The 17,478-nt window shown below is 36.8% G+C and overlaps 1 protein-coding gene across 1 annotated transcript in view; it reads right to left on the bottom strand.

Annotated features, from left to right (window-relative positions):
- Positions 1-505: 505 nt before the first annotated feature.
- Positions 506-17,478, bottom strand: part of Setx (probable helicase senataxin) — a 322,325-nt gene continuing 305,352 nt past the window's right edge. Inside the window, exon 15 of the mRNA XM_089589921.1 lies at positions 506-997. Coding sequence (XP_089446047.1) covers positions 887-997 — 111 coding nt within the window. The 3' untranslated portion in view covers positions 506-886. The remainder of the gene's footprint in view (positions 998-17,478) is intronic.

Below are 17,478 nucleotides of genomic sequence, written 5' to 3'. Positions count from 1 at the left end.
CCAAATTTTTAAATAGGTAGTATAATATGTATTCGTATTTATTGTGACTAGAACACACTCAATTGTACGCCTCTTAGACTAATAAATATTATTTCATAACAAACCGTTAAGTGTTAGATTATGACTAAATACAGTGAATTGTATTGAATTTAAATATTTTTTAATCTTACTTACTTAATTCATAAATGGAGATTTTGTGAGTAATATTCATAACATCACTCATAAATACGGGCCGGGGGTGCGCTATCTCGCTTCTGCTCATGTGCAGAAGGTCGCTGGTAGGATTTTCAAGGAATGTGCGTTTACCGTGTCAAAGCAGGGCAGAGGGGGAAGATAAAATGAAAAATTCACATTCGTTACATATCTTCTCAAGGTCACAATTCTGAAATCGTTGGTTTACTTTGTAGCGCAGAACGTGCTTATAGAAGTAAATCTTAAAAAAACAATGTTTAATTGTAACTTTTTAATAATGACTCATTAATATTAAAAAATTAACATCGTTTTATTATTATAAAAGGTATTTTCAACTTAGTCGTATTTTTTTATATTGTACAAAATAATAGAGAGTTATACATAAATTTCTTATAAACAAATCATTAGTGTACTCTACAGCGCAGAACACGCCTATAGAAGCATAACTTCAAAAAGACTCACTGACATTGAAAAATAAACATTGTTGCCGTAGTTATACATGATGCTAACAGCATACAAAAATTCTTGTTTTTATATTTACTTACAGAAAAAATACATACTTTCGATTTTCACGTATTCAGTTTACAAAATATATAAAACTCACCACTATATAATAATTTAATACATTATTTGTAAAAAGTATAAAAGTTATGATGCCAGCCCTTAGAGTTCCGGTATGTTGTTGCTTAGTATATTACTTAATAACATGAGGTCTTATTTCATTTGGTCTAGCTGTTGTATTTAAATTAGCTACGACACCTCGCGACCGTGCATCTTTTATCAAATCCTTCCACATGTTATCTTTCTGGAAAAAAAATAACGTTTTTGTTAGTTTATTCAAGAAATGAAACTATGAGATATTTAATAACACAGACATACATAATTTTTTTTTTTTGTGGTAAGCAATTCGATATGAAGTAAGTTTATCAGTCAATACACATTTGGCCACATAATTATCCTATCACATCAGATTTTCGGGATACTTAAGGAGGTTCGGGCACTCTTCGGGGAGGGGTGAGCGGGTATGCGGGGGCTCCCATTAGACAACGTGTTGAAGTGAGTTGTACTAACCCTGCATAAAAACGTCCACCCACTGCATCATGATTAATTTAATTGTGTTTAACTCCTCAGTGCTCAAAGGTGAAACCATTAAATGTTATGAAAAAATTACGGTACATACTTTAAAGCAGCTAGTTTCCGATAGTTTTCATAAAAAAACTTGAAAATATGTTGTTTGCATGATAAAAAATAACCTAAAAAAAGTGGGAGGAGGCTCAGTTTTCGTCAACAAGAGTGTGTTATAAATTTTTGATAACCCAACTTTTCTTTGCACAGCATAATAGTTTGAGATCTTTAAAAGGGCTGGGCCAAGTTTCAGATCATGATTTCAAGTTAAATAAATTCTAGACGTAATTTTGTAATGACGTCTTGCTCCGTATAAAAAGACCAGCTGACAGCAGACGATGCTCGATTCTCTCCCATACACTTAGCATAGGACCCACTCGTGATTTTGTTTACGTTTGCACAGATATTTCTTCCAAATGTCTGATAAGGTGAATATTTTTGTATACGAGTGTCTTCCTCAGGACTTGAACTTGAGGTACAATTTTTTTTATTACGTCGAAAAGCATTTTGACATACTTACATACATGATCAAAACTTTCAGAATGGCCTTTCCCATAAGAGGCTATGTTATATTCGCACATTTCAATAATTTTTTCCTCAAGTAAATGCCTGGTAAAAAAATATTAAAAAATTTATGGAGATTTCTGACGTGTTAACGAATCATATATTTTTTTCCAAGCATGAAAAGCATTTTCAAACAATGCCCGTACCTCTTTAAACTCTTAATCGTTTTGTAACGTATTTTTAGCGCTTTTGGCCTAAAAATATCGATAGAAAATCTGACAACAGAATTATAAAAAGTTTACCCAAATATAAGACAAATAAGATAACAATTAAGTATGATGAAAATAAAAAATCTAGATATGACTACAGTTTGTGTGTTGATAATTACAACGGTCTAACTAATACCCAGTTTTTTTAGACTAATAAGTTCTATAGTACATGGCGTGTAGATGAAATTTCCAATTTTCAAGTTAAATGTTTCAGAAAATACGCAAGTAGAAGTTTTTAAAATGTTTTTCCGTATCCCACTCATGGGTATGTATAAGAATCCATACTCAAATCGTGGGCACACGAAAATAGTAATCTCTCCAAAAAAATATGTCTCAGCAAAAAATAAATAGTAAATACGTGCAATCTTAGAAAAGCTATTAGCCAGTGAGTTGAATCTTGTAAAACATAAATAAATAACTAAAAAAGTATTGCTTGTTTTACTTTTAATATTAAATAGGCTCGGTGTACCACGCCAACTGCGCGCAAGATACTATGATTACCAGCGTTGGCCGCGGTGGTCAAAAGTTTGCTGCCAACCACAACCTTCAGAGCGCTTCTTTATCAGCGCCACTTAATTAATTAATAAAATATTAACTCATAACACAAGCGCCTATGACCCGGTAACGCGGGGCGCTTACTGGCTACTCTATTATTTAATAAAATGTTAACTCATAACACAAGCGCCCATCACCCGGTAACCTAGGGAGCTTACTGGTCATTCTATAAATTAACAAAATCTTAATTAATAACACAAGCGCCTATCACCTAATGACCCAGGAAGCTTACTGGAAACTATATTAATTAGTAGATTATTAATTAATAACACGAGCGTCTATTACTACAGGTCGTTGTCATATTTTACAATTAATTAAAATATTAAATTGCTGATATCACAACCCCATAAAATAGTTGTGTAAAAATCCCGCTTTGGAAGCTACACATTTATACGTAACAGTACCAAAAAAAAGTGTTTTAATGTACATAATTATCCTAGTGTTATAAGGGCCTATTTATTAATAAAAAATAAATTTAGGAATCTTTTTAAGGTTTCTTTATTGTTAGAACACGTTGCATCATAAGTTGTTGCGTTTCTAATCATTAATATTATCAATAAATTAACTATCGCCCTTACTAATATCACACTATATAGTAAACTAATAAGAGCTTTCGTGTTTATTTATAGTTTATTATTTGTTGTGTTCAAAGACATACTATTCTAAAATCATTTGTTTTTTTGAATAGTGAATACAGACCCGGATCATCAGGTGGTAGGCGCTTGTGTTATACACTAACATTTTATAATTTAATAGAGTGACCAGCAAGCGCCCCGGGTCATTAGGTGATAGGCGCTTGTGCTATTAATTAACAATATTATCATTAATAGAGTGGCCAGTCAGCGCCCAGGATCATCGGGTGATAGGCGCTTGTGTTATTAATTAATAATCTATTAATTAATAGAGTGGCCAGTCAGCGCCTCGGGATACCGGATCATGGGCGCTTGTGTTATGAGTTAACAATCTATCATTTAATAGCGTGGCCAGTAAGCTCCTCGGGTCAATAGATGATAGACGCTTGTGTGTGTATATATGTATATATATCATATGTATACATATATGTACGACCATCGCGGCCATGATACTTACTGAAATCCGATGTTGTTAGAGGTGACATCGAAAATCTCGAAGTATACATTGCATTCATCGATAGTTTTGATGTAGTACTACTGTACTTCTTGATTCTAGATGTAAGAAAAATTAACATCCTAAATTCCGAAGTAAATATTTTAGATATGAGCTGTTCGGGAGCGTAGTGTTTTATATTAATCTGGCGCACTTACCTACACGATTAACTGCGCAACCGAACAGCGCATATCCAAAATACTTACTTTACTTTGGGATTTGGGATTTGAAGTTTTCATACATCTAGAATCAAGAAGTACAGTATCGCTACATCAGGACTACCGATGCATGCAGTGTATTCTTCGAGATTCTCGATGTAACCACTATCAACATTAGATTTCAGTATGTATAGTATCATGCGTGTGTGTGTGTCGTGCTACCAGAGCAGCCGCAGTGGAGACAGAAAGGGGTAGCAGGTGCCGTAAAATAATTTGCATAAGTATCATATATTTCATCGATTAAACAAACTTTGCTGTAAGTGATGTTCGATTGTAATTATATTAAAGTGAATCGTTCAAATACATGCCAAATACATTTTTCTTTTTTCCTTGCTAAATATCAAGGTGTTTAGAGTTAGTACTGAATTTTTTCACTAGAGGCCCCAGTGCCATGCACTGATGTAAAGTGTAGGGTCACTAGCTCCCTCTAACTTACACACACACACACATACACACACAGAGAGAGAGAGCTGATATGCGAAGCGAAAAGAGCGAGAGACGAGCGAACATATTGTTACGTCCAGCCCAACAACTAGGTTGAATTTACGAAACTTTAGCCCTGGCAACCTAATGTCGTGGAGTCAGGGTTTGTCCTGGGGTCTAATCGAGACAAAAAAATTTGACATCATGGTACGACTAACAAACACACTTACTAGGGCAAAGGAAGCGGGAGGAGACGGTCGGCCAAGGAACCTGAACAATAGTAGGTTGGTTCGCCATTGCGTATTTTGACGTCAAATCGCTATCGCGATCAGACCTCTGGGCTGCCCAGAACAAACACTGAAGGTGGCGGAGTTTATAAGGGGCAAGGCGTCCTGGCGGGTTGCCAGAACACGATTACTCCGAATGTTACTACTGGAATTCGTCCTGGCAGTAGCGTCAGAACAAGCTCCACAAAAAGAGGAAGGGAGAGGGAGTACGGAGAAATGCTTCTCAAAAGAAAAAGGGAAAATAGAGTAAAATAAAAGTATATGTTTTTTTTACTTTATCTCGAGCCACTCTGCTGAGAGAAGTGAACGGATGTGTGTGCGCGCGCGCGTGTGTGTGATGGCATGGTCGGGGCCGGTCGGTAGTGGGTGTTGTTGGTGAGTCTGAGGTGAGGAAAAAAATGCTCTCAGCCAACCCGGATGCGATGGGCCTTCCTGCCCGAGAGATGCGAATGGGTTGACGGAGATGTGATAATGATTTCCTTGAAACTAGTTGTGGCGGCAACTGCTTGAGCGGGACTGACTGTGGCGATTGCTGTTTACATTGCGGACTTGTCGTAGGTATATAACGGACAACGAAGAGAGAACTGGGAAGGTAGAACAATGGCGGAGTAGCAACGTGGGAACTGTAGGGAGATGAAGGGTCGAGCGTGGCATTATGATTAGGCGGTCGTACGTATTAATTTCTCCATCGCAAGGATGATTCGAGGGTGCGTGGGATGGGTATGGGTGTTGCTTATCATATTACATTTGTTAGTCTTATGTATAAAGACGGAGTTCGGATTTTTACATTGTCGAACTTCGTGACCGAGAAGCGACTATATAGAAAAAGTATTAATATTGAAACGCTACAATATAACACTTATCTCTAGGTGTTAGTAAAAAAGATTTTGTTTGGTTTTTCTTGCACGTGCGCGTCTCGCTCTTCATAGGTGATATCTCCTGGGGGCATATCAGGCTTATTATTTGAAACGTTGTTGAGTAAAAGACAAGAATACAGGAGAGCCAAAAGATAGCGGTGAAAGTGACGCTCGTGTTTGCCGCATGGTAAAAGTAGATTACATTAGTAGAAACTTAGCTGTATGATAATTAATATCTTAAGCCCAAGTATAGTTAAGCTTTTAAGCGGTGGAAAGTTCGTTGCTTTGTGGTTAAATCCCCGAGAGCAGAGTATTTTGGGAAAAAGCAATTAGGGAAAACCGTTGACTTTTGCATGCAATACGGAAATGAGAGTGACTAATTGGGGGAGGCAGAATAGTATTTTGGAATGTTCTGGTTAGGTAAATGTTGGTTGTGTGGTTCGAAAATGGGGAGAGGAAAAAAATGGATTCTGTGAGTTGGATGGCATCCTAAAAAGGTTAGTTGAGGATGGCATAACATGAGGACGAGACTAGCCGTCTATTTGAGCTTTGAGACGAACACAGGAGCCTTAGGGCCTTTCGTTTCGTCTTCGATAATTAGTTCATCTCGTTGGGACGGTGATAAAATTTCCTTCATCTCTGTGACTTGAGTTTGATCCAAAGTAAGTTGGTCCTCAAGATACTGTTCGTTTGGTGTCCTAGTGCGGTTGTTGGTATGGTAGGCATGTATGATGTTATGAGTGCTCCATGTGGCTCCGAGAATCTTGAGCGACCACCTGAAGACACGGTGGAGAGCATCCCTCCCTCTGAATATGATATTCAAAAACGACTTGATTAGTTGGATGCAGAATATTATGGCCGCAATACGTGCGCTGATGGAACCGAAATTTACAAACTTTTTCTAATATTTGTCGAGTGTAGACTCAAGCGATTTTGGTTAACGAGTTCTCATTGAGAAGCTTGAACAATGTGCCGTCCTGATACGGGACAGACTCACCGTTTACTTCCCTTGCGATGTTATTTAGTAGCGTTGTCGTTCGACTGGAAATATGGTCCTTTCGCGTAGACGCTTCAAATCGTCTTCTTTGTAGATACCCATAGTAGCTAGATCCGAGGGGCTGATGTAATGCCAGAAGAAATTAGTCACTGGTTTAATTAACGCTGGTGCATGAGTGACAATCGGCTTTGGAAAAAATCTTGCCTATGCGATATTGATTTTGAACATCGTCAGAATCATATCGTTGTAATCGATACGAGTCCCGAAACTCTGTAGAATGTGGGTCTTCACTGTCTTATAATATACCTCTCTTTGTCTTAATCGTAGTTCCGCGTAAGAGTTTCCGTCTTGGTCTACTGTCACTTTAACAGGAGTACATTTAATTAGGTGTACAACTTCACCAGCAACTACAGCCATGTGTCCTGGTTCCTTCATAATATTAAAAGAAAATTTATCTGGGGAATGTCAGGTGAGGGAGAGGATAGTTTTTAAGGTTTTACGTTCAAAATTGCAACGCTGGGTTGCAATGTCACGGTGTAAATTGTTAAGTTGGGTCCTAAAATGTTTTTCAACATACACAAAGTTGGAATTAACGTAGGTATAAATATTAAGATCTGCCGTCAGGGTTTTCATCTTTGCTGCAAATGACTTACCACACATTGTTTCGAAAATCGCGAGTTTCGGGTGTTCCATGGAAATTATTTTACATCCGCATACGCTTATTTTATCCTTACTTGTTAGAGCAAAAGCATTTTCTCGGGATTCAAGTGAATAAACAATATGGTTCTTGTCGAACGAGGTATCTACTAATTTTTTTGTAAAGCCCTCATAAAGGACGCTATAATAGGTAAATTTAAAATTATTTATGAGTAGGGGCTCCCAAAAGCTGTGGCCTCTTTTGAAATCAACGCAAAATTTATTTGAAATATTGCGAGTAAACGGGTGGTCTATGGAGAATCTGCAGCGGTAGCAGGTAGTTAAACGCGATGTCTGTTCTGGATAGATACCTGACAGCGCATATCTATGATTTTTCGAATGGTTTACATGGCAAAACGATATTCTCCGCTATTGACCTCAAAAAGGCGTTCAATCAAATACCTGTAGCCGTAGTTGATATACTAAAGACCGCCAAGATAATCACCTTCTTTGGGTTGTATAAGTATTTGTATGTCATTTTTGGTCTGAGAAACGCAGAAAAATTATTTGAAAGCTTCCTAAATAGTGTTTTTAATGAATTGAACTTCATTTTCGTGTACATTGACGACATTCTTATTGCGTCAAAAGATCTTCAGGAGCATTATACACATTTAAATGTTATTTTCGATTGCTTGAAGCAGCATCGTCTTCGAATTAATGTCGCCAAGTGTACTTTACGCAGTCGAGCAATTGGTTATTCTGGGTTATCTGATTAATAGTCACGGTATTCAGCCAACGGCGAAGAAAGTTAATGCTATAGTTGACTATCCTAAGCCTACGACGATTAAAGAACTAACGTTTTTTAGAAATGATTAATTTTTGCCATAAAAATCTTCCACATACTACCCATACGCAAGCCTCATTAAATGCGTATTTTAAAGAATCGCGAAAAACTGACAATCGTGTAATCGATTGGGCACCCGAAGCTGAGGGAGCATTCAATAAGTTTAAAGTAGACTTGGTTAATGCTACGTTGTTGATCTATCCATGGATTAATGCGAGGATTAGACTTGCAACGGACGCGTCTAAAAAAGGCGATAGCAGTTGTGGAGCATGAATCGCTCTAGGGCATCTAAGAGCCGTCAGCGTTTTTTAGCCAGAAGCTTTCCCCATCGTAGGCGAACTATAGCACGTACGATCGGGAATTGTTGGCTATACACAAAGCTATTAGATATTTTTTTTATATTCTGGAGGCGCGTGAATTTACAATATGTACCAATTATAAACCTCTAATGTATGCATTTAAATAAAAAATCGGATAGGACCTCGCCTCGACAAAATAGGTATTTGTCATTTATATCTCAATACTCAACGGATATTCAGCACCTTTCAAGCACTGATAACGTGGTCACGGATCCTTTATTTCGTGTCGACGCTTTTCGTTTCCACACAGCGATATCACCTGCTGAACTGGCTGCGGAGCAAGCAATTGACGACGAACTTGGAGAATTGTTGAAATCCGATAAAACAAATTTGAAATTAAAGCTACTTACTTGGATGAGAGATCCTAAATTGCCTATGTATTGCGAAATGAGCATAGATGCCCTACGTCTATACGTACAAAAAAGTTTTGTCGTAAGGTATTTGATATTATTCATGAGTTTGCCCATCCGGGACCAAAAGTACAAATCGCATGATGAGACAGTGTTATATTTGGCCAGTAATGCACAGGGATGTAAAGAACTGGTAAAAGAAATGTGTCAATTGTCAACAAAACAAAGTCACGCGTAAAGTATGAATGCTTTCTAGCCACTTCGTTGCCCAGGATGCACGTTTTGAGCATGTCCACATATATATTGTTGGACTTCCTCCTAAGCATGGCTATGAATATATCTTAATAATGATAGACAGGTTTTCCCACTGGGTAGAGACAGTTACACTTCATGAGGCTTCGGATTTTAAAGTGAGTAGAACATTTTTAGATTCATGGGTGTCTCGTGATGGAGGCACAAAGCGTATTAGAACAACTACGTATCACCCAGAGGCGAATGAGGTGGTGGAACGTTGGCATAGACAGTCAAATATAGCATTAAGCTGTCAAAAGAGCGATGAATAGACACGTACACAACAGTTTTGTTAGGCTTGCGTTTCACAGTCCGTCTCGATACAGATACGTTTCCAGCTGAGTTTGTATTCAGTGCGGCACTCCACTTGCCGAGAGAATTTTTTGCACATAGTGAATTTACGGCAGAACCAAATTTCTTTTTATAAGAATATCGCGAATATATAAGACAACTTAGGTCAGTACCTGTAACGCACAATTTCTCTCTGAAAACGTTTGGTATACAAAGGTCCATTTAAAGTTATAAATATAATAAGCGATCGTGTACTTAAAATTGAGGTAAATGGTTTACCACGTACAGTAAATATTGAGTTATTAAAACCTGCTTATTGCATAAATGAAAATATTGACGAAGAAACGCATAATAGTTCTACGAATAATGTCTCTATCAAACTTAAAGTCACTGTTAGGAAAACGTATAGTCGTAAGACTGATAAAAGTCAGAAAACTGTGCAATTCGTTCTAAACAATAATGTAAGTATGTACGGTAAAGATACTTAAGTTAAATGACATATCTCTCGCTCATATGTTAATCATCAATCTTAAATACATTAAGAAATAACGACTGAAAAGTTTTATAAAATGATGTAATTTTTGTACTAAGCGCACACTGGGGGGAGTACTGCAGAGCCACTATCTTACTCTAACTTAAATATATAGTTGATATGCAGAGCGAAGAGAGCGAAAGGCGAGTAAACATATCGTAAGTTTGAGCGTAGCACTCCGAATGTAACGGCTTGTAATAATCAGTACTAATAAAAACTTGTATCATTTTAGATTGAGGCATTCTTGTTCATTATTGACCTCATGCCCAGCATCCCTCAAGGAGTTTGTAGATTCCTCAAAGCCCATACACAGGGCGAACATCTACACTGATGGGTAGATCTTGTGATATACGCGTTTTTTTGAGGTTTTTTTAAATTTTATTTTGTTTTTTAAAATTTGTCTAATTTTTCAGGTTGTGGGCAATGATGTCCGTCATTCTTATGGGTAGATATCAGGATGTCTTTCAACGAGTCTTTTTAATATAATTACGATCGAATGTCACTTACAATTAAGTTTTTTTATCGATCCATTATATTTCATTCGTCTCGTTTGAAGACATACCAAATGTAGATGTTTAGAGGACAGGAAAATAGAAACTATGATGAGAAATATACGTGTGTATTGATTATGTCCTGCTTTATTCGTCATATTTGATAAATTTAATTCTTATCCAACTAAGAAATAAGTATTGACTGCAAAGTCTTGATTGCTTATTACAATAAGCTTATTATAGAACTTTGCAAAAGTTGTAGCCCACAGTTTTTCTAATCATAGATAAATCTAAAATTTTTTGATTGCTGCTGATGTCACTGCATGTCTCGTAGAGTAATGTAATAAAATTATGGTATCAATGCCACTTCTTTTCAAAATGTTTTTACCCTTATATAGGGTCTGCGAAATGACTGGTTTATGAGGCTTTTTGGTTGTAATCAACAATGTTTATTATCACTCCTTAAAGGGCCTGATATCTTCGTGTATTCCAGAATTTTTATATAGGTACATACATTCAAATTATTCTAGTATTGGAAATTATAAGCATGGGCTGAAACCTATTTGGGCCTGGCGTGTTGACTAGATCTGGGTTCTCAATTTCTATTCCCCCTTTCCTAAATACTATATTATCTAACTTGATAATCGTGAAAGTCTGTATCTTATGAGCTGTGCTCAGAGGCAAGAGTGTAATAGTTTTTTCATCGAATTCGTAGGGGGTTAATTTATATAGGGAATACATCGTTTCAAAGTAGTTAATTACCAATGTAAAGTTTCGGTGGAGGAGGTTTTAGCTTGAATGTATTTTTCAAAAACGCTTGACCATCTGATCTTTGCCAATTCCATTGGTTGATATCTGTACCACTGCGCCTCTGATGTTGTTTAGTGTACCGTAAGAGTTATTGAGATTCTGAGGAATAACTTTAGGAAATTTTTTCTTGTTGGGGTATGGAATTTTTCTGGATTCCCTTTGAAGAAGATCCTCTAGTACTTCTGGCCAGTGATGTTTGGATAACGTTCAATACCTCACTTGGTACTTTCTTTCTTTCGAAGGCCTTCAAAATACAAACCCTGCTATTAAAGTCAGGTGTTGCGTCTATTTATAAATTTTGTTCCTACAATCAGATAATAGTAATCTGTCGTGAGGATCAAAACTTGTAAGTTCTGTTATTATTTTGGAACCACTATTATGCCTTTGTCTGTTCTCTTCTTATTTTGTTTAGAAAATTTTTTGTATTATGTTTGCCCACTTGATGGTGAATGCGTCTACCTAAACTTCTTGTCTTTAAGAAAGGTATCTTGCACGTTTCTTGTTTTAGCTATTCGCAAACAAGTCGACTTCTGGGTCATCAATGGTGTTTTTTTTGAAATTTTTTAAAAACATGAGGGGTTTGGGGTTGGGGTTCGGGGTTTGCTTATCTACATCGTCGTTTTTTTAAACGGGACAAGTCGTCTGCATTTACATTTTCTTTGGATAGGATAATGAAGCGACACTACAAATTCCTCTCATTTGAGTCCAATACAAACTCTGTTTTTCTTTGTTGTCCCCTCTCCACATCATAGCTCCGGAGTTTGCGAGCGGCTCGCTGCGCCACCGCATCCACGGAAAATACCCAGTTTTTGACATCAATTTTTCGCGTACTTCCAAAATGTCAAACGAAACGACGTTTAAGTAGGTTGTAGAGTAACTCTCTACGAGTATGATGCCGTTTGAAAAATGGCAATATGTTGAAAAACCAGCCACGTCCAACTTTTTTACGGAGGGACCATTTTTTGCTTCTTGCAGCGGTTTGCAAAAAGTTTGCAAACGATCTTCTTGAAATTTGGTGTGGATGTAAGGGACACAAGACATACCTTGTATTCAATTTTCAAGTCTTGATATTTAAAGGAACGCGAGTGATAGATTATAAAAAAAAAAAACTGTCCTATGAAGCACTTTTTTCCAAATTGCGAAAAAACGGCTTAACCGATTTTATCCCACCGAAGCTCATTTTCTTTGTCTTGAAATTGCGCATCTTTTTTACCACCAACAAAACTTTTCGACCGACTCTCCAGTTTCTTCCTAGATGCGAAAAACTACTCTTGGCTACTATAACCATTTTTTTGGACCGTTAGCTGACACAGTTTGGAGTCTGAAACTATTTAGATTTGTTCTGAAACTATTTAACTACCACCCAGATTTTTTTCGCGTTAGAAGCAATTTTTTAAAAATAACCATGGTTTTTTGCTAATTTTATCCTTCAAATGTCCGGTTCGTTTCGTCTGTGACACCCCATCCGATGTCCGAAGCGTCGGTATATATTTTTAAGGCTAAGTTGTTGATTTTTATCGATTTTCGCCTATCTGGAAAGACCCTAAGCTACCAGTCCACATCCAAGACTATTGAGCTTGGAATAATCATTTCGGTATCCCAATTACAGAATGACTCCTGTTTAATGCAAAATTTTTTTTCTTTTTCGAGAGATCTATTGTAAATGAGCTCATATTGTACAGCTGGGCAGGCTGCTATTAGTTTTTCAATAAGTTCCTTCCAATAACCCAATAACCCAATAACCCAATAACCCTTAGGCTTCTCAAAAGTCTCGGTATTTTTTTTCTGTTAACTTTATATTATATTAAGTCATGTCTATAATCATGCCGAGAGATTTACCGCGTGTACTTGAAGTATACCTTCCTTTTACTAACAATAAAGCTTAGCTCTTGAAGTAAGGTTACTGTTATGTCTTTATTTTCTAGACATTACTCATAGTTATTTGCAATAATAAGAAATAATAATATCATCAATAAAAATGACTGTTATGAGACCCTTAGACCTCAAGATATTAATTACAACTTTAAGGAGCTTGGTATACACATATGGGCCCACATTCAGTCCAATTGGTAGACAAGTAAATTCAAAGAATGTATTATAAAATTCGAAACGAAGATATTTCTTACTGTCCGTATGGACCGGCATTAGGAAATATGCATTCTCCAGATCAATTGTGGGCATGTATAAACCTGAAAAAATATTGGTCAGCTGACCTGAGGTCTTATATTTTAAAATGTTAAGTATTTATAACGTACGATATGCAAGGCATATCATACTGACTCTCCCTAGTAACAGCGAGGCTTCTTTATCAAGAAGGCATCGACAGGTGGGAAACGAGCTAATATAAGGCCCAGCGAGCCTCAAATCGCGGCACTCAGGCGGCATTCGGGTACTCAGGCGGCACTTGGGCAGTCAACCAGTCAGAGAGTCAAGGAGTCGAGCAGTTGGGCATTCGCGGATTTGGGAATTAGGGTTACACGACGATCCTTAGAGACCAAGCACACGCGCTACTTTGCCTTTAATTTCGGTGATTGAATAAAGCTCTTGATATAATCAATTGTTGATCATTCTCGCGAAGCACTTCCTTACCAATATCTTTCCTACGTAACAGTTTTGGTGCTAAGTGTGGGGTCTGGTAAGAGTCGGAATTTTTTTTTCTCTTTCATTACGCGTTTAAAAAAAAAAATTCCGCCGAGAAGCACACATAGTACCGCGAGAATACGACGATTGAAAATCGGGAAGCCAAGGAGCCGATCAAAGACGATAGTTCCGGTCACAGTCGACAAACAGCGGTGACAGCAGCCTGGAAGCCAACAGGACCAGGATACCAATTATAGATAATCCCAGGATAAAGGTAATAAGTGGCGAGCGCTGAAGGGAAATGGTTGCCAAAATTTTATTCTTATTGGCATGCATATCTACGAGCACGTAAGTACTTTTATAATAAAATTAATATAATCCCTTACCCCCGAGGCAAGATAGGGAAGGCACTCACTAGGTGAAGATTAGGTCGTGGGAAATTTTTATAATTGATGCATATATATTTATTATCTCGTTCACTTTTTTTTAGTGTTTTCTTTAAAAAAAAAAAAAAAAAAAAAACCCGAAACAAATATCACGCAAAATAACAGATTTAAATAGGCAGTGGAGTAGGAAAATTTTTGCACAACAAACGTAAATCAGAGAGATTTTATAAGTTGGCTTAGTAAGACACAGGAAGCATCCAGATATAACTACTCACATCCATATCGGCTGATAAATTTATTATCATTTTTTTTTAACGACCATAGACGACAGATTTTTCAAATTTTTTTTTTTTTTTTCTCTTATTTACCAAAAACGGGAATACAGAGTGAAATCAAAGAAACTAAGTGTAAGACGAATACCGCTCTTGTGCTCTCTTACCTCACCTTCTACAATTTTTTTTTTCCTCTCGTCCGATTATTATTAAGCTGCGACATACGTGATTCAACGCAGCCCCGCAATTGTAATGACACTGAAGTTCGGAACGTTCCAGAAACGAAATTTGAAAATTTAATTAATCACTTTAAAACGTAGCAAAAATGCTTCAGAACAACTAAGAGTAGCGATCGAGACTACTAATCATATGTATAAGTCGTAAAAAAGAATAATTGTCCATTATTTGATCCGCATAAAAAAATTATCATGTATGTGCCTATGCTAGCTTTACTACTACTTCAAACCTCTGGCTTTCGTTACTATAAAACCAAATCTAAGACCCCGCATAAAATGATACGAGTTGTTTATCATTCTGTAAACAATATAAAAAAAATTAAAATATCCGGGAAAAATCGACAAGGAGGGTGATTTCCACTCGATTTTCCACTACACACGTAGTGCAAAATCAACCAATTTCGCTCCTCTGGCCCTCATAACTAAAAATCTAGATCGTAGGCTCCGCTAAAAATGATACGAGATGTTTATTATTATATAAACAACAGAATAAAATCAAAATATCCAGAAAAAATCGACAGGGCAGGTAATTTTCACTCGATTTTCCACGACACGCGTAGTGCAAAATCAACCAAGTTCGGTCTTCTGGCCCTGCTAACTAAAAATCTAGATCAAAGGTTCCGCTAAAAATAAAACGAGTTGTTAATCATTATGTAAACAATATAAAAAAATTAAAGTATCCCAAAAAAATCGACAGGGCGGGTGTTTTTTACTCGATTTTCCACTACACGCGTAGTGCAAAATCAACCAATTTCGCTCTTCTGGCCCTCATAACTAAAAATCTAGATCGAAGAGCCCGCTAAAAATGATACGAGGCTGTTTATTATTATATAAACAAAAAAATAAAATTAAAAAATTCAGGAAATATCGACGGGGCGGATGATTTCCACTCGATTTTCCACTACGGGCGTAGTGCAAAATCAACCGAATTCGCTCTTCTGGCCCTCATAACTAAAAATCTAGATCGAAGGCCCGGCTAAAAATGATACGAGTTATTCATTATTATATAAACAACAGAATAAAATCTAAATATCCACAAAAAAATCGACAGGGCGGGTGATTTTAGCTCAAATTTCCACTACACGCGGAGGGAAAAAATAACCAAGCTCACTCTTCTGGCCCTCATAACTAAAAATCTAGATCGAAGGCCCCGCAAAAAACGAAACAGGTTGTTCATTATTATATAAATAATTAAATAAAATCAAAATATCTAGGAAAAATCGACAGGGCGGACAATTTTCACTCGATTTTCCAACACACGTGTAGTGCAAAATCAACCGAATTCGCTCTTCTGGCCCTCATAACTAAAAATCTAGATCGAAGGCCCTGCTTAAAATAATACGGGTTGTTATTTATTACATAAACAATATAATAAAATCAAAATATCCAGGAAAAATCGACGGGGTGGGTGATTTTCACTCGATTTTCCACAACACGCGTAGTGGCAAATCAACCGAATTCGCTCTTCTGGCCCTTATAACTAAAAATCTAGATCGAAGGCCCTGCTAAAAATGATACAAGTTGTTCAATATTACATAAACAACAAATCAAATTTAAATCATTCAGAAAAAAAACGACATGGTGGGTGATTTTCCCTCGCTTTTCCACTACACACGCAGTGGAAAATCAACCAAGTTCGCTCTTCTGGCCCTCATAACTAAAAATCTAGATCGAAGGCCCCGCTGAAAATAATACGAGTTGTTTATTATTACATAAACAATAGAATAAAATCAAAAACTCTGAAAAAAATTGACAGGGCGGGTGATTTCAACTCGATTTTCCACAACACACGTAGTGCAAAATCAACCAAGTTCACTCTTCTGGCCCTCATAACTAAAAATCTAGATCGATGGCTCCGCTAACAATGATATTTAGTTGATTTTGTACTATGCGTGTAGTGAAAATTAAGTGAAAATCACCCGCCCTGTCGATTTTTCCTGGATATTCTGATTTTATTCTGTTGTAAATATAAAATTATAAACAACCCGTATCATTTTTAGCGGGGCCTTCGAACTAGATTTTTATTTATGAGGGCCAGAAAAGCAAATTCGGTTGATTTTGCACTACGCGTGTGGTGGAAAATCGAGTGGAAATCACCCCCTCTGTCAACTTTTTTAAGATATTTTGATTTTATTCTATAATTTATATAATAATAAACAACCCGTATCATTTTAAGCGGGGCCTTCGATCCAGATTTTTCGTTATGAGGGCCAGAAGTGCGAATTTGATTGATTTTGCACAACGCGTGTAGTGGAAAATCGAGTGAAAATCACCCGCCCTGTCGATTTTTTCTGGATATTTTAATTCTATTGTGTTGTTTATATAATAATAAACATCTCGTATCATTTTTAGCGGGGCCTTCGAACTAGATTTTTAGTTATGAGGGCCAGAAGAGCTAAGTTGGTTGATTTTGCATTACGCGTGTAGTGGAAAATCGAGTGAAAATCACCTTTCCTGTCGATTTTTCCCGGATATTTTAATTTTTTTATATTGTTCACATAATGATTAGAAGAATACGTAAGATCTAGTATAATCAAAAAAGAAGATACGACTCACGATATACGTATATGAAAAAAAAAAATTGGAAATAACAATGATTTAATTTATTTACATGACCCATGAGTTGGAAAGCGATAACGAGGGCCTGGGTGATAATATGATAACCGAAATGAGCAGGCCATGACCTAGTAAAGAGCAACAAAGAGAAAGTATGACAGAACAAATGTTAGAATTAGAGCTCGAACCAGAGGGGTGTGAAAAACTAGATGCCCTAGACGAAAAGACTAAAGCAATAGTTATGGGCTTATTTTCAAAAATCAGAGCGAAGTTAAAAAAAATAGAAGAGGTG

Source organism: Copidosoma floridanum, unplaced genomic scaffold, assembly GCF_036245765.1.
Source record: "Copidosoma floridanum isolate Cflo_tuat_1 unplaced genomic scaffold, Cflo_Japanese_pri ptg000010l, whole genome shotgun sequence".
Taxonomy (NCBI): Eukaryota; Metazoa; Arthropoda; class Insecta; order Hymenoptera; family Encyrtidae; genus Copidosoma; species Copidosoma floridanum.
The sequence above is the reverse complement of the archived record's forward strand: the minus strand, read 5'-3'. Positions and strand labels throughout refer to the sequence as shown.